The following is a 25,111-nucleotide window of genomic DNA, read 5'->3' as shown; positions in this document are numbered from 1 at the left end:
CTAGAAACACTTCATTGTTGGAAACCACATACAAAGTTCTTATGCGCTGGTATATGGTCCCCTCCCGCCTACATAGGATAAACCCCGAATTTAGTAAGGATTGCTTTAGGAGATGTGGACAAACTGGCTCTATGTTTCATATTTGGTGGGAATGCCCAAATGTCCAGAGATTCTGGTCTAGAATATATAATATTATTTACTCTGTAACACAAATAAACCTGAGGAAAGACCCTCAAAACGCTCTCTTGAACGTCAGATTGTCTAACCTTCCCAACTATACTAGACTACTAATACATTTTATCTTTCTGACAGCCAAAATAACAATTGCCAAATTTTGGAAAACAACCCAAATTCCCATTTCCCACTTTAAGAACAAAATGAACTGGGTCATGGTTAACGAACGAATAACTAGCATACTTGCAGATAGACATGACAAATTTATGAAGGTATGGGAACCGTGGTACACCTACTCTTTCCCGAATACAAGTAACCTTGTATTCGGGGGCTGTTCTGCCCCCAAAATCTTATTTTAAGATTTTCATCTTAAAATAAAAGACAGGATAATACTAAGAGACATAAGAATAAAAGGAAAGTTTATTTGGGTTATACATGAACCAAACTCCCACAGACGCTAATCATTTTGAATTATGCTTACATTATGGGACCTCAAAGGCACTATTACTTAAAGATTATTGGATCTAATGATTAAAAGAACCGTCAACTTAATGTTTAGTTCACATGTTTATTGTGCTATTTCTTTTTATTCACCCTTTAACCCATTGTTTATTAAAATGGGATCTTTTTCTTTCTTTCTTCCTTCTCTCTTTTTTTTCCATTCTCTCAGGATATGTCATTTATTATGAAAATGCTTTACCTTGATATCCGCTCTGTAAAAGTTAAAAAGCAAATAAAAACTATTGAAAGAAAAAACAGTACCTGTACTTGATCCCAACTAAGATATAATTACCCCTTATTGGGGCAGAACAGCCCTATTGGGTTTATTTAATGGTTAAATGATTCCCTTTTCTCTGTAATAATAAAACAGTACCTGTACTTGATCCCAACTAAGATATAATTACCCCTTATTGGGGCAGAACAGCCCTATTGGGTTTATTTCATGGTTAAATGATTCCCTTTCTCTGTAATAATAAAACAGTACCTGTACTTGATCCCAACTAAGATATAATTACCCCTTATTGGGGGCAGAACAGCCCTATTGGGTTTATTTAATGGTTAAATGATTCCCTTTTCTCTGTAATAATAAAACAGTACCTGTACTTGATCCCAACTAAGATATAATTACCCCTTATTGGGGGCAGAACAGCCCTATTGGGTTTATTTAATGGTTAAATGATCCCCTTTTCTCTGTAATAATAAAACAGTACCTGTACTTGATCCCAACTAAGATATAATTACCCCTTATTGGGGGCAGAACAGCCCTATTGGGTTTATTTAATGGTTAAATGATTCCCTTTTCTCTGTAATAATAAAACAGTACCTGTACTTGATCCCAACTAAGATATAATTAATCCTTACTGGATGCAAAATAATCCTATTGGGTTTAATTAATGTTTTATTGAATTTTTAGTAGACTTAAGGTATGGAGATCTAAGTTACGGAAAGACCCCTTATCTGGAATACCCTTGGTCCCGAGCATTCTGGATAACGGGTCCTATACCTGTATATATATATATATATATATATATATATATATATATATATATATATATATATATATATATATATATATATATACTTAACATAAATAATATTAAATTAATATTAAATAAATAATATTAAATCAATTTAATATTCACTGTCCTCGTATATTATTTATATATATATATGTATGTATAAAAAATATAAATTCCTATAGTGGCAGATTTACTAAAACTCTTTGAAAACTCTTTGAAACAATTTTCAAAGTTTATTTTTAAAAATGTGGCTAAATTTATTTCTACAAATGACATTTACAAAAAAAATGCGAACCGAAAAAGTATTATTATTTTTATTTAATGTCAAAATAATTTTTGGTAGACATAAAGGGGTTGTTCAACTTTGAGTTAACCTTTAGTATGATGTAGAGAGTGATAGTCTGAGACTATTTGCAATTGGTCTTTATTTTTAATTACTTGTAATTTTGTAGTTATTTCATTTTCAGTTCAGCAGGTTTCCAGTTTGGAGTTTCAGCAGTTATCGGGTTGCTAGAATCCAACTTACATTAGCAACCAAGCAGTGGTTGGGATGAGAGACAGGTAAAGTTACAAAAAGTAACAATAACAATAAAACTGTAGCCTTTTTTGGTGCTGGGGTTAGTGACCCCCATTTAAAAACTTCAAAGAGCTGGAAGAAGAAGGCAAATCAATCAAATACTATAACAAATAATGAAGACCAAATGAAAAGCGGCTTACAATGATTATTATTATTATTATTAACATTTATTTATAAAGCGCCAACATATCCCGCAGCGCTGTACAATAAGTGGGTTACATACATTGGACATACAGAGTAACATATAAAGCATATATGTCAAACACAAGGCCCGGGGGCCAAATCCGGCCCACCTGGCTGTTTTATGTGGCCCTTGGTGAGTGTGTCTGACCATCCAGTCTGATCAATTTCCATTTTCCTCACATAGTAACTAAGACTAAGGGGTATATTTATCATGCTGTGTAAAAAGTGGAGTGAAGCATTACCAGTAATGTTGCCCAAGGCATCCAATCAGTAATCAGATTTCAACAGTAGCAAAGCATCTATTGGCTGCTATGAGCAACATCACTGGTAATGTCTTACTCCACTTTTTACACATTGTGATAAATATACCCCTTAGTATCTTACTAAGTATATTCATAAAAAATTTGGTCCGCGACTTAGCCTGTGTTTTAGATTTTGGCCCCCTTATGTGATTGAGTTTGACACCCCTGATATAAAGCAATCAATAACCGATACAAGAGGTGAAGAGGGCCCTGCCCAAAAGAGCTTACACTCTACAACTGGCCATTCTGTAACATACTTAAAGTTAACTTAAATGTGAAACACCCCTGTAAGGTATGATCCAAATTACAGAAAGATCCCTTAACCCAGAAAATCTTAGGTCCCAAGCATTCTGGGTAACAGCTCCCATACCTGTATATATTTGCCTGAATAGAAAATTGTATATTGTTGTTATGTGCCTGTAATTGACCTGCCATATCTTATCATGTGGGTGGTTTTTTTTCCTATTTCTGTAAACATTTCCCCCAATGAGAAATGGGGGGGATAACATATAGATTGTAAGCTCTACGGGGCAGGGACCTCCATCCTCTTGTGTCTTTGGCTCTTAACTTATTACAGCTGTATCTTTTATTTATTTGTGCTTATTGTTATACTTTGTATTTATCTATTTTAATACCCCTGTTTGTATTAATGTATTCTACTGTACAGCACTGCGTACATAAGTAGCGCTTTATAAATAAAGTTATATATAGATACATAACAGGCTAAACACGGACATTTTTGGATACATATAGATCTAAGTGTTGCCTACATATTCTACAGTAAATTTGGAGATGAAAAGTAAGACAGTTATAGCCCATATGCGATAGAGAAATGTGTATATATATACAAGGGTTAAAAAGATGTGTTGAATTAAGGGGTGGAAGAGAGGGTGGAGTGAGACTTTTAAAATTGGGGCAAGGATTTTATGAGTATTGTTGGCTTAAAAAAAGGAGTGAGGAGCTCTGAATCAGTGCCTGTATCATTTGCTATTTATTCTTAATAATAAAGTGTTGATAGAGTGCAGGGCTTTTTTGGTGGATTTCTGTAAATATTAAACCATGTTTCTAGGTCATGTTCTTCCCAATATGCTTTCCCTCTGGCGTCATTCACTTTGAAGCAATAACTGCAATTATTACCTACCTGCCCTGGGAGCGTCATATCATCAGAATGTGCTTTCACTTGGGAAGGGAGCAAAGCTGTTCTAGTTCTAGCTACGTAACCTGATGATGGTGGAAACCGGCACGTCAAATATTTTGTAAAAATTTGGTGTTTGAGATTTCTTTTTGTATACATTACTTTCCCTCTTTCCGTATATTTATTGTGAACCATGGAAGCTAATCCAAAGTTAATAGAAGCTCTGAAAGTGTAGAAAGCTATAGCTGGTACTGAAAGCGCTATGTGTGATCACATATTAAGCACAAAAAGATAAAGGCTGCACCATCACATTTATAGCCAGCGCAAGTAGTTGAAGGCTGCACCATTACCACTATAGCCAGCACAAGTAGTTGAAGGCTGCACCATTACCACTATAGCCAGCACAAGAAATAAGGACTGCACCGTCACCCCCAAAGACAGCACAAGGAGATGAAGGTTGCACCATCACCCCCAAAGACAGCACAAGGAGATGAAGGTTGCACCGTTACCACCAAAGACAGCACAAGACGATGACGGTTGCACCATTACCACCATAGCCAGCACAAGAAGATGAGGGTTGCTTCATTACCACCATAGCCAGCACAAGAAGATGAAGGCTGCACCATTACCCCCATAGCCAGCACAAGAAGATGAGGGTTGCATCATTACCCCCATAGCCAGCACAAGAAGATGAGGGTTGCATCATTACCCCCATAGCCAGCACAAGAAGATGAGGGTTGCATCATTACCCCCATAGCCAGCACAAGAAGATGAGGGTTGCATCATTACCACCATAGCCAGCACAAGAAGATGAGGGTTGCATCATTACCCCCATAGCCAGAACAAGAAGATGAGGGTTGCATCATTACCCCCATAGCCAGCACAAGAAGATGAGGGTTGCATCATTACCCCCATAGCCAGCACAAGAAGATGAGGGTTGCATCATTACCCCCATAGCCAGCACAAGAAGATGTGGGTTGCATCATTACCACCATAGCCAGCACAAGAAGATGAGGGTTGCATCATTACCCCCATAGCCAGAACAAGAAGATGAGGGTTGCATCATTACCACCATAGCCAGCACAAGAAGATGAGGGTTGCATCATTACCCCCATAGCCAGCTCAAGAAAATGAAGGCTGCACCATCACCCCCAAAGCCAGTACAATAAGAAAAGAACTGCACCATCACCCCCAAAGACAGAACAAGAAGATGAAGGCTGCACCATCACCCCCAAAGACAGCTCAAGAAAATGAAGGCTGCACCATCACCCCCAAAGACAGCACAAGAGGATAAGGACTGCACCACCACCAAAAAAAGTACAAGTCATTTATAATAGTCTATAGCAGATAATACCAGTTTGCAATATTCCCCCAGTCTAGGGGTTACCAGTAATTGTGAATAAAGCAACTTAATTGCAAAAACCATCAATAATAAGAGAAGTAGGTTTTAATAGGGACTGTGACGTAATTTGCTTTTTCTTAGACTTTTGTACTCTTACCAAAACTGTAAATTTTAACTTAATAGGCATATACACTGAATTAAGCTTCTCTTCTAAAATATAGGTGTAAATACCATAACTCACTCACTCACTTTTTTTTCTAAATTCTCTATCAAGTACTAAAACTGTTTTTTTAAACAGACCTAATAATATTTATTTTTATTTTTCAACTTTTTTTGGGGGTAGAAAATATTGTTATTACTTATTAATTCCTCCACAAATTCTTTCATATAACTGCATTTGTGATTGTGATTTGCACTAATTACATTGAAAATAATTTACTACCTCGCAATTGTAGCTCAGTTTTTCTCTAACAATGTTTTTATTGCCTTTCACTCTGTTACACATTGTAAACATGCTTTTGATTGGTCATTACCCCTATAAATGGTCAGTATGGGGGTGTGATCATTAGCCCCGGGTTATGCTATTTTTTGTCCAAATAAATTACTTTTTGAATTTTACCACTATCACTACTGCTCTTATTATTGATGGTTTTTGCAATTAAGGTACTTTGTTCACTGCACCATTACCTCCATAGCCAGCACAAGAGGATGAAGGCTGCACCATTACCCCCATAGCCAGTACATGGAGATGAAGGTTGCACCATTACCCCCATAGCCAGTACAAGCAGATGAAGGTTGCACCATTACATCCATAGCCAGCACAAGAGGATGAAGGCTGCACCATTACCCCCATAGCCAGTACATGGAGATGAAGGTTGCACCATTACCCCCATAGCCAGTACATGGAGATGAAGGTTGCACCATTACCCCCATAGCCAGTACATGGAGATGAAGGTTGCACCATTACCCCCATAGCCAGTACATGGAGATGAAGGTTGCACCATTACCCCCATAGCCAGTACATGGAGATGAAGGTTGCACCATTACCCCCATAGCCAGTACATGGAGATGAAGGTTGCACCATTACCCCCATAGCCAGTACATGGAGATGAAGGTTGCACCATTACCCCCATAGCCAGTACAAGGAGATGAAGGTTGCACCATTACCCCCATAGCCAGCACAAGGAGATGACAGTTGCACCATTACCACCAAAGCCAGCACAAGAGGATGACGGTTGCACTATTACCTCCAAAGCCAGCACAAGAGGATGAAGGCTGCACCATTACCTCCATAGTCAGCACAAGAAGATGACGGTTGCACCATTACCACCATAGCCAGCACAAGAAGATGACGGTTGCACCATTACCACCATAGCCAGCACAAGAGGATGACAGTTGCACCATTACCACCAAAGCCAGCACAAGAGGATGACGGTTGCACCATTACCCCCATAGCCAGCACAAGAGGATGACAGTTGCACCATTACCACCAAAGCCAGCACAAGAGGATGACGGTTGCACTATTACCTCCATAGCCAGCACAAGAAGATAAGGACTGCACCAGTGCTAGTGACTGACCAGACTGAGGGATCAAACAATATCACCTAATGTAGCTGTGCCAGATGTGTCATTAGATAGTCCAAATAGGGCCCCAAAGAGCTGCAGTTCAAGGTAGGAAGAACAGGAAGTTAAACAAGACTTAACACTCTATATTATTGTTTTTCAGCCATTAGTTGTTGTTGAAGTTCAACTACAAACCAAAATGATGAAATCTATCAGGGGCTGGTGGGAGTTCACCATCAGATGAAGAAGAACCGTAAGTTGACTAGCTCTAAGTTTTATAAACCATGGAACCCTGTCTGACGACTGTATACCGAATACCAGCAGTCATCGATATAGCATCTTAGGAAATGATCTGTGAGTCCCTTGCATCATAACATAAAGACTTTGTGTCTCTTTCAGTTGTGAAACAAACATTAAGAAATGATTAATTCAGAAGAAAGTATTACAGGATCGACAGGTTTGCTTAGTGCTAAGGGCCTCATTGTGCCGGGGTTGTCAGCGCATGGGAAATACACAGCTGGATCTCTTTTCATGAGTGGGGTACTGCCCATATCTGGGGTGAGGTCCCAGAATTCCCTCTAGCGCAGCGGAGAATAAGCCCACATTTTGGCATTGGATGAAGCTTTTCTATTTGCAAGGTCTCTGCTTCCCCTGTGGGTGTGGGCTCGGTGTAATGTGGTGCAGGATTTGGGCGTTGCTGGCTGGTTCATCCAGTTCTGGTTGAAATCCTCCCTTCCTGAGACACCGGATCCCACTGGATGCAGGGCAGTGCCTGCAGGGACCTGCATATAATTACCCACGACTGTCATCTGTACACAATGTGGAGAGCAAGGTCTTTAATCTATTAGTGTCACTAATTGCTAAATAATAACTCTGCCACCACGACGGCGTTATTACAATAACCTCTTTCTTACTACATGGGACCATCCCATATACAGCCCTCACCACAGTCATGTTTCAGGCGTGATTTTTAAATCATTTTCCTCACGTGTCATCTAGAGCTAAGCATCAGCTATCAATGATTTTTATGAATGCTTAGTGATCAGTCCTCACATTTGGCAAAATGGACACTACCGTATTTTCCGGCGTACAAGACGACTGGGCATAAAAGACGCCCCCCAACTTTTGCAGTTAAAATATCCTCAATCTCCCCCCCCCCGCAGCGTCCTTAAGCTCGTCCTCCCCCAACATCATCCAGCTACCCCTAGCGCCCTCCCCAACATGCTCAAGCTCCCCCCAACATCCTCCCCCACATACTTCAGCTCCCCCCAGCGTCCTCCACCACCCGAAAGATGGAAAATTGCTACGTGTATGGCCACCTTGGTTGCACAAAAGATCGAAAATTGCTACGTGTACAACTTTTTAACCCCGAAAAATCGGTGCCAAAGTCGGGGGTCGTCTTATATGCCGGGTACATGCTTGCAGGGCCCCCCCAGCGTCCTCCACCACCCCTCCCGCTCGCCTGCTGCTTCCTCCGGCTGCTTAGGTTGCGCCCCGTGCATACTGACGTCACGCGTACGCACGGGGCGCAACCGATAAAATTAACCGCTGACCCCTTTAAAGCGTTACAGGCTCATTGGTGGTCAGCAGTTAATTTTATTGGTTGCGCCCCATGGGTACGCGTGACGTCAGCACACACGGGGCGCAACCTAAGCAGCCGGAGGAAGCAGCAGGCGAGCGGGAGGGGTGGTGGAGGATGCTATAAGACGACCCCCGACTTTGGCACCGATTTTTCGGGGTTAAAAAGTCGTACACGTAGCAATTTTCGATCTTTTGTGCAACCAAGGTGGACATACATTTAGCAATTTTTGATCTTTCGTGCAACCAAGGTGGCCATACACGTAGCAATTTTTGATCTTTCGTGCAACCAAGGTGGCCATACATGTAGCAATTTTTGATCTTTCTTGCAACCAAGGTGGCCATACATGTAGCAATTTTCGATCTTTCGTGCAATCAAGGTGGCCATACATGTAGCAATTTTCGATCTTTCGTGCAACCAAGGTGGCCATACATGTAGCAATTTTCGATCTTTCGTGCAACCAAGGATGGCCATACATGTAACAATTTTCGATCTTTCGTGCAACCAAGGTGGCCATACATGTAGCAATTTTCGATCTTTTGTACAACCAAGGTGGCCATACACGTCGCAATTTTTGATCTTTCGTACAACCAAGGTGGCCATCCACTTAGCAATTTTCGATCTTTCGTGCAACCAAGGTGGCCATACATGTAGCAATTTTCGATCTTTCGTACAACCAAGGTGGCCATACACGTAGCAATTTTCGATCTTTCGTACAACCAAGGTGGCCATCCACTTAGCAATTTTCGATCTTTCGTGCAACCAAGGTGGCCATACACGTAACAATTTTCGATCTCTGATCGCATGAAAGATCGTTCCCACCCTCCAGGGCTGAATCGTCAGATATGGAGGTAGAAACAATAGATATTCTGCCTCCTTCTGCCGATTCAGCCCTAAACGTAGATATGGCTTGGGTGCCTTCAATGGCGCCCAATCAAAATCTTTTAACCTGGCCGATCGACGAGTTGACCTTTATCCGCAGCCTTTTGTGATATCGGTCACTTCGTCGAGCCGCCATACACGCACCGAATATCGTATGAAACAAGGTTTATTTGTACATTTTTGTTAGTGGCACTGACATTTAACTTTATCACTGATACTACACATACCCTCAGTAAGTAGAATGGCACAGAATCCATGAGAAGGTCTCATATTCACTGTGTGGCCTGGAGTACCCAGGACCCGCCAGGTCCACCTGCTTTTTATAAGTCTTGTTATGTGCTTTATATGCACTTTGAATATATATGAGTGTTTCCAATGTGCAATATCAATAATGAAATGGTTAAATTAGGTTAAATTATGTTTTTAGTATGTTTTTGATGTGTTATATGATTTATGCTGGGCGCAGGGTTTTTGTGAAGGCCCCTGGGAATGTGTATAGTTTACGTTTTTTATATATTATGAGCTTAATACAGGGTTTGATATTAACCCTGTACACTGTACGAATCATAGGTTGGGGGTATATAAAGGAAATGACATGAACATGCCACACCTCCTCTGATGAAGCACCCCATGGTGCGAAACGTGTTAGGAGTGTGGGTACCATGAGGCACTGGGATGTACCTATCCATTGTTTGGTATAGTATGTTTGATTTTCTCTAATTGTTTGTTTAATTTTGAGCCAATAAATAGTTGTTTTTCTCACTGAATACTTTGTTGGTTGATTATATATATATTCAGGACCTATCAGTGGGATATAACTTGCAGACTCTCTTTCTTAATCTATTATTAATACTATCATACAGCTACTTACTACCTGCACCTACAGGGAAAAATGTTAAGATGGCTCCCTTTGTATGTTACACTAATATTCACAACTAATAAATCACACGCCCAAAAAATATTGGGCATGATTATCCAGCACGATATATTCTCTGCATTGGTAGATTGAAAACATGTTATCACTTTGGAATTCTGGGGGAAATACTGCATTATGGGTAAAAAAAATGCCATTTTGTGAGCCCTAAAGATGGCCCTATACTGAATGTCGCTTCAATGACTCTACCTATGTATTTGATTCTGTCCCTGGGTGTGTATTGGTTGTGACTCATTTAATGTGTTCCTTTTCTCCCAATAAATTACATTTTATAGTGTATCTGCCCGCTCGTGGTATGTTTAACTGAGTCATTGTTACTGGGTAAATAGCTCACTGGACAGTGGCAGAAAGCATCAACAGCTCAAGTGCTGATCTCTGTTTTTAAAAATATACATTATGACCTCTGAAACTCACCACTTATAGAGAGAGAGAGACTAATGTATGAATAAATGGACAGAGGATTGGACTGGTACAGATAAATGTTGGCCTAAGGACTGGGGGGTTTATTTTTCTTTAGAACTTCTTTTCACCAACCTGGATTGGGGGTGCACTAGCATCACAAACAGGGTGGGCCATGAGCAGGGTTTAGCCCAATGACCTTCCATGACCTGCTATAGATGTGTTTTGCTGGCCCAAACCCGGTGGGCCCATAGGTTTTTGGCAGGGCTGTATTTATACATAGGCCTGTGCCGAGGGGGCAGCCCTCAGGTGTCTATATAATCAATAAAGTTTAAAAAAAATGAAAACCCTTCCCAGCTGCCGGCAGCGGAGCTGAGGGGGTGAAGGGTCTGGCACAATATCCCCCAGGCGTGCCGTCACTTATATCGGAATTGATGCTATGGGCCGTCTGGGGGGCATACTTAGTTCCGGTGCCCAGGGTAACACCAGACCTCAATACTTCCCTGGTTTTTGGCCAGCCTGCATATTACTACCCCTTAGCTCAGCTGTCTCATTTGGTTTAGTTGGATGACTCTGCACTCGTTCCATCCTGGGGCCCAAAGTTGCACCGCATACTCAAGGTGAGGCCTTTCCAGGAATCTTTAAAAAGGTGCAAGGCACTGAGGGTATAGCGGTTTGCACTGTTTTTTTTGTACTTTGCACCTTGCCTTGTGCTACATAAAGGAGAACTATATCGACTGATTTGTCAGCTTATCTCTGTGTATGGGCACTAATGACGGCCTGACTGATCAACATTTGACATGAAATCTGACAGATCGCGATCGGCCGGGTTTGAAAATTAGTCGGATCGGGGACCGCATGGGCTCGTTGATGCGGTACCTGAACCGACGGACCCCTATACCCACCCCAGGGCCAAAAGAACGAATTAGCCCAATATCACCCACCCGTGGTGGGGATATCAGGCAAAGATCCACTCGCTTGGCGACCTTGGCAAGCGAGCGGATGTTAGTGTGTATGGCCACCATAAAAGACAGAACTTTGTCCACTTATTGGCTGATGTGGCCTAACATGTATGTGTGCCCCTGGTTTGTTTGTGTGCACTGTGAATTGTATGATCCCAGGAGGCGGCCCTTAATTCTTAAAATGGTAATTCTCTATTTAGGGTTACCCAGTGGCGCATTCTACTAAAAAAAATATATCTTTATAAAAATGTTTAATTTACGTGAAGCAGGGTTTTGCATATGAGCTGTTTTATGTGATATATTTTTATTGAAACCAGCATTGTTTAGCAGTATAGTCAGTGACACTTCAGGTAGTAGAACCCGGTACAGACATTATCTCCTTGGTGTCCTGGATTAGTATGACACAATATGGAGGAGAAAAAACGAAAAAAAAATAAATGTGGATCATTTGCGTGTAACAGTGGCTGCTTGTCTCCTACCTTCTAATTAGGAGTGTCGTTACTTGACGAGCCCTACTAACATATTAGCTTATCATTCACTAACCGGGGATATTGCTGAAGGCAAATTTCTAATGAAGTTGCAGGTAACTTGTGGCTGATGATTAATAATAGTGTGTGATTGTAATAACACAACCGGCTCTCCCTTCCATGTTTACCTGCCCTCTCTCCCAGCATATCCCCTGCTCTTTCCCTATTTCCCAAAACTCCCTGCGGCCCCAAAATACACAGCAATCGCTATGGTACAGGTATCAGCATCAGAAACATTGCCCCGTGAGGTTTAATTCCACCCAAAACAGGGCATCAAAATGGCAAGAACAGCAAGTAAATGCCTGGGTGAGTAATACATAAGGGGGTTCTTTCCTAACTCATGAACCAGAATAGCAATGGGATCCCTTGGTGCACTTTAAAAATGTACCATGTTTTAATTAGGATAATGGCTAATTCCTCTTAAATTAGACAATAAAGTATAGGTGCAAAGTGTACAGCTTTATATTGAGGATATCAGGGCATTGCCAGACGGGTAAAACCATTTTCATTTACTTCCTGATCTGTCATCTCTAAGTAAATTGCAGTGACATTCCTTTGTAAATGACTGTATAACCCGCACACTGATTATTAAATGAAAAGCGTACATGGGAATATTCTGTCCCTAGGTTATTTTGAATAATACAACAAGATGTTCTAACACCGGGGTAATTAAAGGGGAAACGCTACCCTTCAATTTTCCAGACTAAATTTCACACGGGGTAATATCTGTGCTGGCATAGTTTCTGGTATCTCTGTGTTAGGAAACCGGGGAGTTGTCCCTTCTATGGAGAGTTCCATTCCTTCTGAAAACAGTATCCCCAGTGACATCAAAAAATGCTCCTTAGCCAAAAAGTCCATAATCTCTATTATTATTATTATTATTAACATTTATTTATAAAGCGCCAACATATCCCGCAGCGCTGTACAATAAGTGGGTTTCATACATTGGACATACAGAGTAACATATAAAGCAATCAATAACCGATACAAGGGGTGAAGAGAGCCCTGCCCAAAAGAGCTGAGGCTTTATCTGTTGTTAAACTATGACTCCCACCATCTGACAACTGCCTTTGGGTGGTGATTGGTGTATTTAAAATACAACTGAAGGGTTGCAGGTTGGGCAGATATTGTTATCTCCATCTTGTTGTACTATATTTCTGTCTCTGATTGTTCCTACACACACCTGCTGCTCTACAGGGCCCACTGACACCCTTAAGGGTAGGACTGAAGGCTTTTGGTGTGGGAAATTGCCATTTTTTTCTCAGATTGGGACCCAGTCTTGATATATTGCCATGGTCCCTGTTTCCCCTACATCTCTGTGACATTCATGTTGACCCAACTTCTGATCTCTTGCACTGCCAGCATTACATTGGTTCTGTTCTTTAATAGTTAATAGCAAACTTATAGCAGGTTGTAGATACTTGTGCCAAGTTCTCAAATTGTGCCACAGAATCTCAACTGGAATAAGATCAGAGCTTTGATTGGGTCAGACATTCACATTTTTATACTTGATCCACTCCAGTGTTACTTACTGTAGGCTTTAAGGTCATTGTCCTGCCAAAATAAGATCTTTCACACTATGGTTATTTTTTCATCATTATAGCACCAACGTATTCCACAGCACTTTACAGAAAATATATATTATTCACATTGGAGCTTTGAGTCTAAGATCCCCATTACATTCACACACTATAGTCGGTTTCATCAGAATCCAATGAATCTGCCTGTATAATTTTGGAGTGTAAGGGAAAAACTCATGGGGAAATGGGGAGCACATTCAAATTCCTTGCAGATAGTGCCCTGGATGGAATCAAAATAAGGACCCCAAGGCTGCAGGGCAACTGTACCAACCCAGGGCCGCCATCAGGGGGGCACAGGGAGTTAGCTTCCTGTTAAGCATTACAGAAATTACTCCAGCAGCTACTTGTCTGTGTGTTACTCTATATTCCATGGACACAACAGATTGGCTTCGTGGATGGGATTTTTAGGAAGATCTGGTGAATGTGAAACACCAAAAGCTGCAGCATAAATAAATAAAAAAAAAAAAGACACAGAACAGTGGTAAGTCCCTGCAGAGAGTTGTTTGCTATCTGGAAATATGGCTGGACATATTGGGAAAATAGAAGCATTTGACAGCACAGTAGAGGACTGGGCCACATATATAGAAAGACTGGAACAGTATCTGGAAGTAAATGACATACCCCCAGAGAAACACGTGGCAGCATTACTCAGTGTAATAGGGGGGAAAACATACAGCCTTGTGCGCAACTTAACAGCACCAGAAAAGGCATCTTCTAAAAGCTTTAAAGAAATAGTGCAAATTGTTCAGGAACACATGTCACCTAAGCCCCTGGTCATAGCAGAAAGATTCAGATATCACAAAAGGAACCAGCAGGAGGGTGAGACAGTGTCTGAGTTTGCAGCACAATTAAGGAAACTGGCAGAACACTGTGAGTTTAAGGATGGCCTGAATGATGCACTAAGGGACAGATTTGTATGTGGTTTATGCAGTGAAAACATACAGAAAAGGCTGCTAACAGAGGATAATATTACTTTTAAACGAGCTATAGAAATTGCTGTAGCAATGGAGACAGCTGCTAAGGACACATTAGAACTGCAGAACAGAAGCAAAGCAGAAACACTAGAGAAAGCAGGAACTGAAGTGCATAGGGTGGGGGCAGGTCAAAATAAAGGATATTCTACCCATAATTCAGGATCCTGCTACAGGTGTGGGAAAGGATTCCATAATCCTGCAACCTGCAAATTCAAGAGTGCTTATTGTAGAAAATGTAATAAAAAGGGCCATATCCAAGCAGTATGCCTAAGTGACAAAAGGAGCTTCCCTGTTTCAAAACAGTCCTTTACAAATTTACATGATGTTGAAAATGCTTGTGTGGCCGATAGCACCGATTCAGAACTTGGAAGTATTGATGTTTACCATGCAGATACTGGTGATAGATCTGTCATCTGGTTAACACCAAAAATAGCTGGCATTCCAGTTAAGATGGAACTAGACACAGGGTCTGCTGTTTCAATAATAACACACCCAGAATATAAAAAGTTGTTTAAAGACACACCACTTCAGAAAACAAAGCTGCTACTAAAAACATACACTGGACAGAAGATAGTGCCACTCGGAGTTTTAAATGCTAAGGTAGAGTACAATAATTTTAAAGGCCAGCTGGATTTATATGTAGTGGAGACAGGTGGTCCTGCATTATGGGGCCGGGAGTGGTTACACAAAATACCCATTGACTGGAAATCCATTAAAATGCTACATTCAGTATCTGCTGCTGAGAACTCCAAGCCAGTGGAACAATTAAAGGCCATTTTAGCTCAGGCCTCAGAAGTATTTAAAGAAGGCATGGGTACTTTAAAACACATCAAGGCTAATATATGCCTTGAGGAAAATGCTCAGCCCAAATTTCACAAAGCTCGTCCAGTGCCTTATAGTATTCGTCCAAAAGTAGAAGCAGAATTGGATCGTCTAGAACAAAATGGAGTCATTTCAAAAGTCTCTTGGAGTGACTGGGGCACACCTATTGTGCCTATTATTAAGAGGGATGGTTCAGTTAGAATATGTGGAGATTTTAAAGTTTCCATTAACCCAGTTCTACAGTCTGATAAGTATCCCTTACCTTTGATTGAGGATATCTTTGCCTCTCTTGCCGGTGGACTAAAATTCAGCAAAATTGATCTTGCACAAGCCTACTTACAAATGGAGGTAGAAGAAAATGCCAAACACTACCTTACAATCAACACGCCAAAAGGACTATACCGATACAACAGATTAGTATTTGGCATAGCCTCTGCGCCTGCCATATGGCAAAGGGCCATGGATCAAGTCCTACAAGGCATTCCACATACTAAATGTTATCTGGATGACATAATTGTGACAGGTACAGATGAATCAGAACATTTGGAAAACTTAAAGAGGGTTTTGACACGGCTGGAAGAATACGGGCTAAGAGCCAACAAAGAAAAATGTGCCTTCTTTAAGGACTCTATCCAATATTGTGGACATATTATAGATGCCAGTGGCTTGCACAAGTCTCCAGAGAAAATCCAAGCAGTGTTACAAGCACCACTGCCCAAGGATGTAATGCAGCTCAGATCGTTCTTGGGGTTTATTAATTATTACAGCCGGTTTGTGCCAAATCTTGCAACTGTGCTATACCCATTAAATCAATTGCTGCAGAAAGGTCAAAAATGGGAATGGAGTGTACAGTGTGACAAAGCCTTCAAGGAAGCAAAGACATTGGTCACATCCGATGATGTCCTTGTGCATTTCAATGCTTCTTTGCCATTAAAACTGGCATGTGATGCTTCTCCATATGGCATTGGAGCTGTGATATCTCATGTTCTCCCACACAAAAGTGAAAGGCCAATAGCATTTGCATCAAGGTCACTCACGAGTGCAGAACGCAACTACGCACAGATAGACAAGGAAGCACTTAGCCTTATCTGGGGAGTGAAAAGATTTAACCAATTCTTATATGGTCGGAAGTTTACACTGGTAACAGACCATCAACCGCTGGTTGCAATACTTCACCCAAAGAAAGGAGTTTCTGCAACAGCTGCTGCACGTATGCAGCGTTGGGCTTTGTTTCTTGCTGGTTATGACTATGATATTGAGTTCAAGCGGACAGCGGCACACGCAAATGCAGACGGACTGTCGCGTCTGCCATTACCAGGTCAGGAAACGTCTGAGGAAAATGCTGAATATGTTAATGTACATCAGATTGATTGTCTTCCTCTTACCTGTAAAATGATTGAGAATGAAACCAAAAGAGACCCAACTCTAGCATGTGTCTATGAAGCAACTCTTAAGGGCTGGAAGTACACGGACAAAGCCTCACTAATTCCTTATTACTCACGGAGACATGAACTGACTATACATGAAGGATGTGTAATGTGGGGAGTTCGTGTTATTATTCCTAAAAAGTTACAATCAAGAGTACTCGATGAGCTTCATGAAGGCCATCTGGGCATAGTAAAAATGAAGTCACTCGCTAGGAGTTTTGTGTGGTGGCCAGGAATTGATCAGCAAATAGAGCAACTGGCGAACAAGTGCCATGGATGTCAACAGGTACAGTCTATGCCACAACCTGCTCCAGTTCACCTATGGGAATGGCCCTCTGCTCCTTGGCAACGTATACACATTGATTTTGCAGGACCATTTCTGGGACTGATGTTTTTCATTATTGTGGATGCCCATTCAAAATGGCCAGAGGTTTTCGGCATGAAGTCTACTAGTACCTCATATACAATTGATATATTAAGAACCTTGTTTGCAAGAACGGGAATTCCTGAACAGATTGTCAGTGATAATGGTCCCCAGTTCATTTCTGAAGAGTTTCAATTGTTTATGAAATGCAATGGAATTAAACATACTACTTCAAATCCATACCATCCTGCAACAAACGGTTTAGCTGAAAGATTTGTACAAACTATGAAACAGTCACTGCGGTCAATGACAAACGACAGTGGATCCCTGCAGCATAAACTGGCAAGGTTTTTGTTATCCTATCGGAATGCAATTCATGCGACTACAAGCTGCACACCTGCAATGCTATTCATGGGCCGCAATCTTAGGTCTCGGTTAGACTTGCTGAAACCAGATCTCAGTCGTCATGTGAGAAACCACCAGTTTAATGTCAGGGAAGGAGAGAGGAGAACCTTGCGGCAGCTTAGTGTCGGACAAACTGTATTGGCAAGAAACTACAGAGGGCCTAATAAATGGCTACCAGCAATTGTCACTGCTCAGAGAGGTCCATGCAGTTACACAGTAAGAGTGGCAGACAATCTATATTGGCGTCGTCATATCGACCAGCTACGTAATACTGCAGTGACCACTGAGCAAACCCAGACTCAAGGCCTTGTTGGACTTCCCCTTACCAAGGAGGTACCCCTTGAACCCCCAACTGTGGCATCACCAGAGGCAACAAGCCCTGTAAGTCCAACAGAAATGGAGAGCACATTCTCTGAAGCATCGGTTGAACCTGGTTGTTCTGAGTATCAGGTTTCTTCCCGAGAAGAGAGCAACAATGATAGGCGTTATCCACAAAGAGAGCATCGACCCCCGGATAGACTTAACTTATAACCTGTGGCTTTTATTAACCATTTCTTTTACAGGTGTTACCACCATGAATCTCATGGGGGAGAGAACTGTTGAATATGAGATAAAGTAATTGTGCATGTTTTCCTGTTGAATCTGCTGATGCTGTTCTAGGACTAGAGCCTTATGTATAAGGCTTCATGTTGAATCTGCTGTTATGTTTCTCTGTTACTTTATTCTTACTGTGTTATGGAGTTAGCTTCCTGTTAAGCATTACAGAAATTACTCCAGCAGCTACTTGTCTGTGTGTTACTCTATATTCCATGGACACAACACAGGGGGGACACTTGTCCTGGGCCCAGACGATGGTCGCTTTAAAGGGGGCCCGGCTGTGTTACAGTTTCTTTTAGCAGATGGAGGAAGTCACTGGTGGGAGAGCTAGAGGATGCCAGAGGGGAGCCGGAGGAAATAGTTGGGGGGGGGGGAAATGAGGGGAGCCGGAGAAAGTCGCTGGGGGGGGAGCTGAGGGGAGCCGGAGGAAGTTATTGGGGGGGGAGCTGGAGGAAGCCGCGGGGGAGCTGGAGGAAGTCACTGGGGGTGGAGCTGGAGGATGCTTGGGGCAGTCGCAGGGGGACACTGGGGGGGAGCTGTGCAGATGCAGCTGGAGCCTAGGCACATATCAAGAGGGGGGAGCCGCAGGAAGTCGCTGGGGGGAGCTGGAGGATTCTGGTGGGAGCTGCGGGGGAGCCGGAGGATGCTTGGGGGGGGTGAGAGCTTGAGGATGCTGGGAAGGGCTCTGGGTAGAGCTGGAGGATGTTGTGGGGGAGAGGTGGAGAACACAGGAGGGGGGGTAACTGATGGATGCTTGGGGCCCTGTCTACCAATGTTTTAGGGGGGCCCTGGCTACCAGTGTCCTTTGTACTTATGGGAGGGGCCATTGGGGGGCAGGGCATGGGAGGAGGGGGGCCCAGAAAATTTTGTTTTGAGGGGCCCCGTGATTTCTGATGGCGGCCCTGTACAAACCACTGCACCACTGTGCACCCATTCTGTCTTTTGTTTCAACAAGATGCTTAGTCCCTAATGACACAGGAACAGAGTAAGGGAGAATAGTAAAAGTATTAGATGTGGATGCTTGGATGAAGAGGTGAATGTGGTGAAGGTTCCTGTGTTATATGTGAAGCAGAAAGTTCTAGTGCCAGGGTAAGGGGGAACTGGGAAGAAGCTAGACACAGAGGAGAGGTGAGTAAAACTGGCCAAGCGAGAGGATCTTCTCCTGACATTGTGCTAATTCCTAGGGTCAAACAACCGAATTAAAGTTGCAGGTGTAGGCGGCATTGGTTCGGGGACCACATCAATGAGCCTATGCAGTCCCCGATCTGACAGAAAGATTAAACCTGCCCGATCAAGATGTGGCCGATTTCACTTGGTGAGGCCCATTGTTTGTGCCCATACTTGATTAGATAAGCTGACAAATAGGTCCAAAGGACCAATATCGGCAGCTTAAATCAGCACGTGTATGGCCGCCTTTAATACAATGCAAGGTTGGCTCTCCAAAATATTTAAATGTGAGTATTCAGGTTCTTCTAGGATAAAATGCCCCATAGGCACAAGAATTCAAACCTTTATGCTCCATTATTCTACTGTCCAACTCTTTGTGATGTTCCATTGTGGTTTTGGGAAACAGAAGGTGGAGCAATGTCAGGCAGTTGGTGCACACTGATTATTCTATGGTTTGTCCAGTTCTCTTACACACATAATATTGACCCCAATCTTAACTGTGACACATGCAGGATTACAATCCCTACCATTGGGAGAGGTAGAAGGGGGCAGCAATTATGTATTTGTATATTGGCCAGAGATATTGGGAATTAGCTGAGTATTATCTCACCCCCCAGATATTTTTGCAATAAGCTCTGGTATTCACCTATTATAAGTAACATGGCATCTTTATAAAGAAAATCACATTCATGCTGCTGTTATAACAGGAGTGGTACCAGCCTGAACCATGAGGTTTGGCACTGAGAGAGAACACGGTGCCAATGTTCCTGCAATGAGTGATAGAAACAGAAAGGGTAATATTATTTGTGCAGCAGGCACATTGGGGCAATGACACTCTGATGGGAAAAAATATTAATATATTAATATTGTAAGCACATGTCTCCATAATGGACCTACCCAATGTTGTTCATTCACAGGGGTGTATTTCCTCATCTGCTGGTCTAAACATATATTAAAGATGCCACCCCAACATATATTCAATGTCTAATCCAAATATATTTGCCCCATCTTTTCTAGCTCACAAAGTCACACCCATTTTGGAACCACCCACAGTCTTCCTTTCTGGTCGCGCCCTGCGTCCCGACCCTCCCAAGATAAATAAAACAGGGAAAAGTGTGTAAACAATGAATTTATTGTTTAATTACGGATTAATTACCTATTTCTCTCTTTAAACAATACATAGCAATACGTGCTGAAAATCAGCCAGGTTTGCTCTATAGCCCACTGTGAGCTCCCAGCTGCCGTAGGATGCACAGCTCCAGAGCTGGTATCTAAATTGGTTTCAATCACTGCATTGCAACGTTTTTAGTGATCAAAACTTCAATGTAATGTATGACATTTTCTTTAAAAGACCAGTAAAACCTATAAGAGATAAAAAAAAATATTCTTTCAAATTAATATACTAATATAGGGCCAAAACTAGGGTTAGGCAATAAACACCTGCCTTGGGCACAGTCACTTTTGGAAAAGGGAGAGGCACACTCATAAAAGGCAAACTTTCTTTTATTAACATGAAGTCCACCATTTACCTTTAGATGCACAGATATTTGCTGCTCTATTAAGGGGGTGCTTACCCGTTAAAGAAAATGGGTATTTAAAAAATAAAAACAGACACAACTTTGCTTTCATTATTCTGACCTTATTGCAATATTAATCTATCACTGCTATTTAGTTGCTATATGGAGAAAATGACCCCATGTATGTTACTATATATGTATGTATGTATAACTTTATTTATAAAGCGCCACAAGGATACACAGCGCTGTACAATCTTACAATATACACAATTACACACAGGGAGGACAAGTGTTATAATAAATACATACAATAAATAAGCATAAATTCACAGGGAGTAAGTGCCATGTGGTATGAGACACAGTAGGAAGGGGGTCCCTGCCCCGTAGAGCTTACAATCTAAGTGGTTGGGTAACATACAGGCACAAATTGGAAGGTACGAGTGCACCAGGTATGGGCATTTGCCTTTAAGCACAGGACTGGGCAAAACATATCCATAAGGCTACGTTTTACTGAAGCAACAAAAACACTGGCCAAGTCAGGTCTACATGCCTTCTCCTCCTCATGAATACAGCACTGGCAAACACAGGCAGCACAGTATTCACAGGGCACACCCAGGCCTCTACACTCCATTTTAGAGTTCAAAAACCTATGGGAATTCAGAAAAATGCAGGGCAGGGAACATGTCTGCAAAAATATGGATTTAGAATCCATTTTTTTGCATTTAGAACCCTGCTAAATGGCCTTGAGGGGGCATTTACTATAGCGCAACTTTTGTCAGTGGAAACCCAAAATAGGTGGAAAAAAAAACACGACTTTTCCTAGATTTATTATGTGACAATTCTGAATCCAAAAATACCCCAGCTATAACCTGTTAAGATAATATGGAAGTCAATGGCAGATGTCCATTTCACAGTTGGAAGATCTTTCTTTGCTTTGCGGCTTTCGGATGTTTTTGATGCTGGCTTTTGTGCGACAATATGAAAAAGTTGTGATTATCGCACAACGGTTTTCGTGACTTTTCCATGACTTTTCCCGTTTGTTCTTTTTCTGTTTGGATCTTTTGATAAATGACTGCCATTTGTGGAAATGAGTTTATTCATGGTATCTTTACCATTACATTTGTTTTTAGAGCCCACACATAATTGCTTTGTCTACATAAAAGAGCAAGACCCTTTAATGGCCAGTCAGGCATATACTGGACAGAAGAGAAGTCTCAGGCAGGGAATATGGAAAGGATCGGTGTATCGTTGCTACCCAAGCAGTAAGGACTGTGAAAGTGTCCCCATTGTAATAGAAGGAATTATTATCCCTGTGTTACTGATATTTAAAAACAGGTATAGGAAATAGGTACTGAAAAGAAGCATTAGCTATTACCCCATCAGAAGAATAACTAAATCATGGGCTAATGAACAGTGTGACTAATTAAAGTAAGCAATCAAATGTTTACTTTAATTAATCACACTCCATTAGCGAGCAATGTGGGCAGAGTGAGTCTCTCCCTACAGGGCCAGCCTGTTAGTACGGCCCAAGTTGGCTCCTGGGAGAACCTATGTGAGGCACGGGGGGGGGGTATTATTTCCCCAGTACTGTGTTCTGTTTCATACACAGCGCTACTTCCTGAACTGTCTCATTTGTCCACTTTCTATACATTTCAATACACGTATCCATAAAAAGAGCTACAGACACCCCATATTCCTAATGGTCAGTTTGCATTGGTCATATAGTGCCTGATTATACCAAATAATACATGAATACATGAATCTGCTATTGACAGGTAGACAAACAATATAATGATTTGTAAACAGTTTATTAAAAATGATTTAATTAATGATATGGAGATAAATACATCCCCAGACAATGATTTAAACCCGGCTCTCTCTGCTAATGATCCATGTTAATATTTGTTTCCTTGCCAGTAATTTGCGAGTCAGTAATAACACAGGTATTTGCTATGATTTATGTCCGTATCTATTTTGCTGTTCTTCAGTCAAATGAACAGCACCAGGGTAACCAAAGGCGTGCCAGCTTGGCAGGGTGAGGATCGTGGGAGCTGAAGCTCACAACAGACAGACCATATTACATATTTATGTCTGAAAACAAAGTGTAATGTTGGGTAAAGCAAACCAAGTTAGAAACATATAGTTAATGCATTTTAAATTAAAGATGCTGCTAAGGGAATTGTAGTTGAAGGGTGACATTATCTTCCTATGTCTCACAAAGCAGCAGCTCTGTCACACTTTATGTCTGAGGTGGCCATACACCTGAGGTTGCCAAGCAAGAGGATCTTCTCCCGATATGCCCAGCTATGGGCCCTAGTGCCAAATGATCAAATTAAAATGGTGGTCTTTTATCTGTGCCTCTATGTGCGTCTTTATATGTGCTGCGTAACTTTGAATGCACGGCGCATTATTTCGTGCCTTTATATGTAGGGGGTAGTTAAGGGGTGTGTGTGGGGCCCCTGAGGTGGGAAACCCAGTCCGACCCTGCCTAAGAGGAAATGTTAGTACAGGTTTGGGACCCAGAAACTTGTTATCCAGAAATCTCCAAATTATCAAATAATTAAGATTTTTTTCAATTATTTCCTTTTCCCTTTCTTTGTAATAATAAAACAGTACCTTGTTCATGATCTGAGCTAAGATATAATTTATTCCTATTGGTGGCAAAACTATCCTATTGGATTTTGATTGATTTCTTAGTAGCCTATGGTAATCCAAATTACGCAAAGACCCCTTATAAAAAAAACAAAAACATGTCCCGAGCATTCTGGATAACAGGTCAAACTCAATCACATAAGGGGGCCGAAATCTAAAACAGGCTAAGTCGTGGGCCAAATTTTTTATGATATACTTAGTAGGATACTAAGGGGTGTATTTATCACAATGTGTAAAAAGTGGAGTAAGACATTTCTGGTGATGTTGCTCATAGCAGCCAATAGATGCTTTGCTACTGTTGAAATCTGATTACTGATTGGTTACCCTGGGCAACATTACTGGTAATGCTTCACTCCACTTTTTACACAGCATGATAAATATACCCCTTAGTCTTAGTTACTATGTGAGGAAAATGGAAATTGATCAGACTGGATGGTCAGACACACTCACCAAGGGCCACATAAAACAGCCAGGTGGGCCGGATTTGGCCCCCGGGCCTTGTGTTTGACATATATGCTTTAGAGTGATATATAACACAGTGGGGAACACTTCTTATAGTTATATGGCCACCTCTATGTCTGCATCTCCATTTGCACTGGTGTTGGCATCTTTCCCCCTGCTGAAAGCCGGGTGGGGGGGGGAGTGAGCAGTGATATAACAGAGCGGGACAGTGATGTCATGAGGGCAGAGCTGTGATGTCACTGTGCTGGGTTATGACGCAATGATCGTGATTGGCTGTTCGCCACGTCAATCTAGGAAAGTCCTGTCTGGTTTTCCAGACTGGGCAGCTGGTTTTGGCCCAGACAGCCCTTCCGAAAACCAAGCTGTCCACGCCAAAGCCAGACGGGTGGCAACCCTAATTTGCACCTCCGCATTACATACCACACGGTGTCAAATCAGAAATCATAATAAATCCTACTAAATACCGTTTTTAAAAAGAATGCAAAGGAAGTTGTATCATAAACTCATTGAATTGAGGGAAAAACTAGCAATTAGAGTTTCTTTCAACGCACCTCGGCACACACAAAGCAATCAGCGCGTCACGTTACAAGACAGGTTTCGAATGGGCACACAGTCTTTCCGGTTACTTCCAGCCCAAATTAGTTCCTGACAAAATACAAGTTTATTAGTGTTAAAGGGATAAATATCTATGTTTTGTTCTTGTATTTTTATCACCCCATATACCTTTCAACACTCTCTTAAATATTGTTGTGTGGGATTCTAAAATGAAATGTTCCAGGCTGTAATCTAATTAATAATATCTTTAGCGTTAAGCAGAGAAAAGTGTCTGTACGTGGGCTGTACGTGGGCTGTAAGCAGAAAAACAAAAGGGATCATTTATCACAGTGACAGCACCAAACTGGGGAAATGTGGGGTTTCTGAGAGTTTGTTTTGTTGTTTGTTAGTTGGGTGGCAAATTGCTAGAAATCACTGGTCATTCACTTGCATTTTTCTGCATAAAATGTATTGACATCTATGGCCATTTTTGTTCCACTGTGAGTTTTTTTATTTCTTAAAGAGCCCCAC

General features: G+C 41.6%; 1 protein-coding gene across 1 annotated transcript; it reads left to right on the top strand.

The window, feature by feature from the left end:
- The first annotated feature begins 15,375 nt into the window (after positions 1-15,375).
- Positions 15,376-18,430, top strand: LOC116408039 (uncharacterized protein K02A2.6-like). The gene has a single exon (XM_031894774.1). It carries the CDS (start codon positions 15,444-15,446, stop codon positions 18,180-18,182), a length of 2,739 nt encoding a protein of 912 aa, XP_031750634.1. The 5' UTR covers positions 15,376-15,443; the 3' UTR covers positions 18,183-18,430.
- The last annotated feature ends 6,681 nt before the right edge of the window (positions 18,431-25,111 follow it).

Source organism: Xenopus tropicalis, chromosome 10 (genome assembly GCF_000004195.4).
Source record: "Xenopus tropicalis strain Nigerian chromosome 10, UCB_Xtro_10.0, whole genome shotgun sequence".
NCBI classification, from domain to species: Eukaryota; Metazoa; Chordata; class Amphibia; order Anura; family Pipidae; genus Xenopus; species Xenopus tropicalis.
Note: the sequence above shows the minus strand (reverse complement) of the source record. Positions and strands in the feature narration are given on the sequence as shown.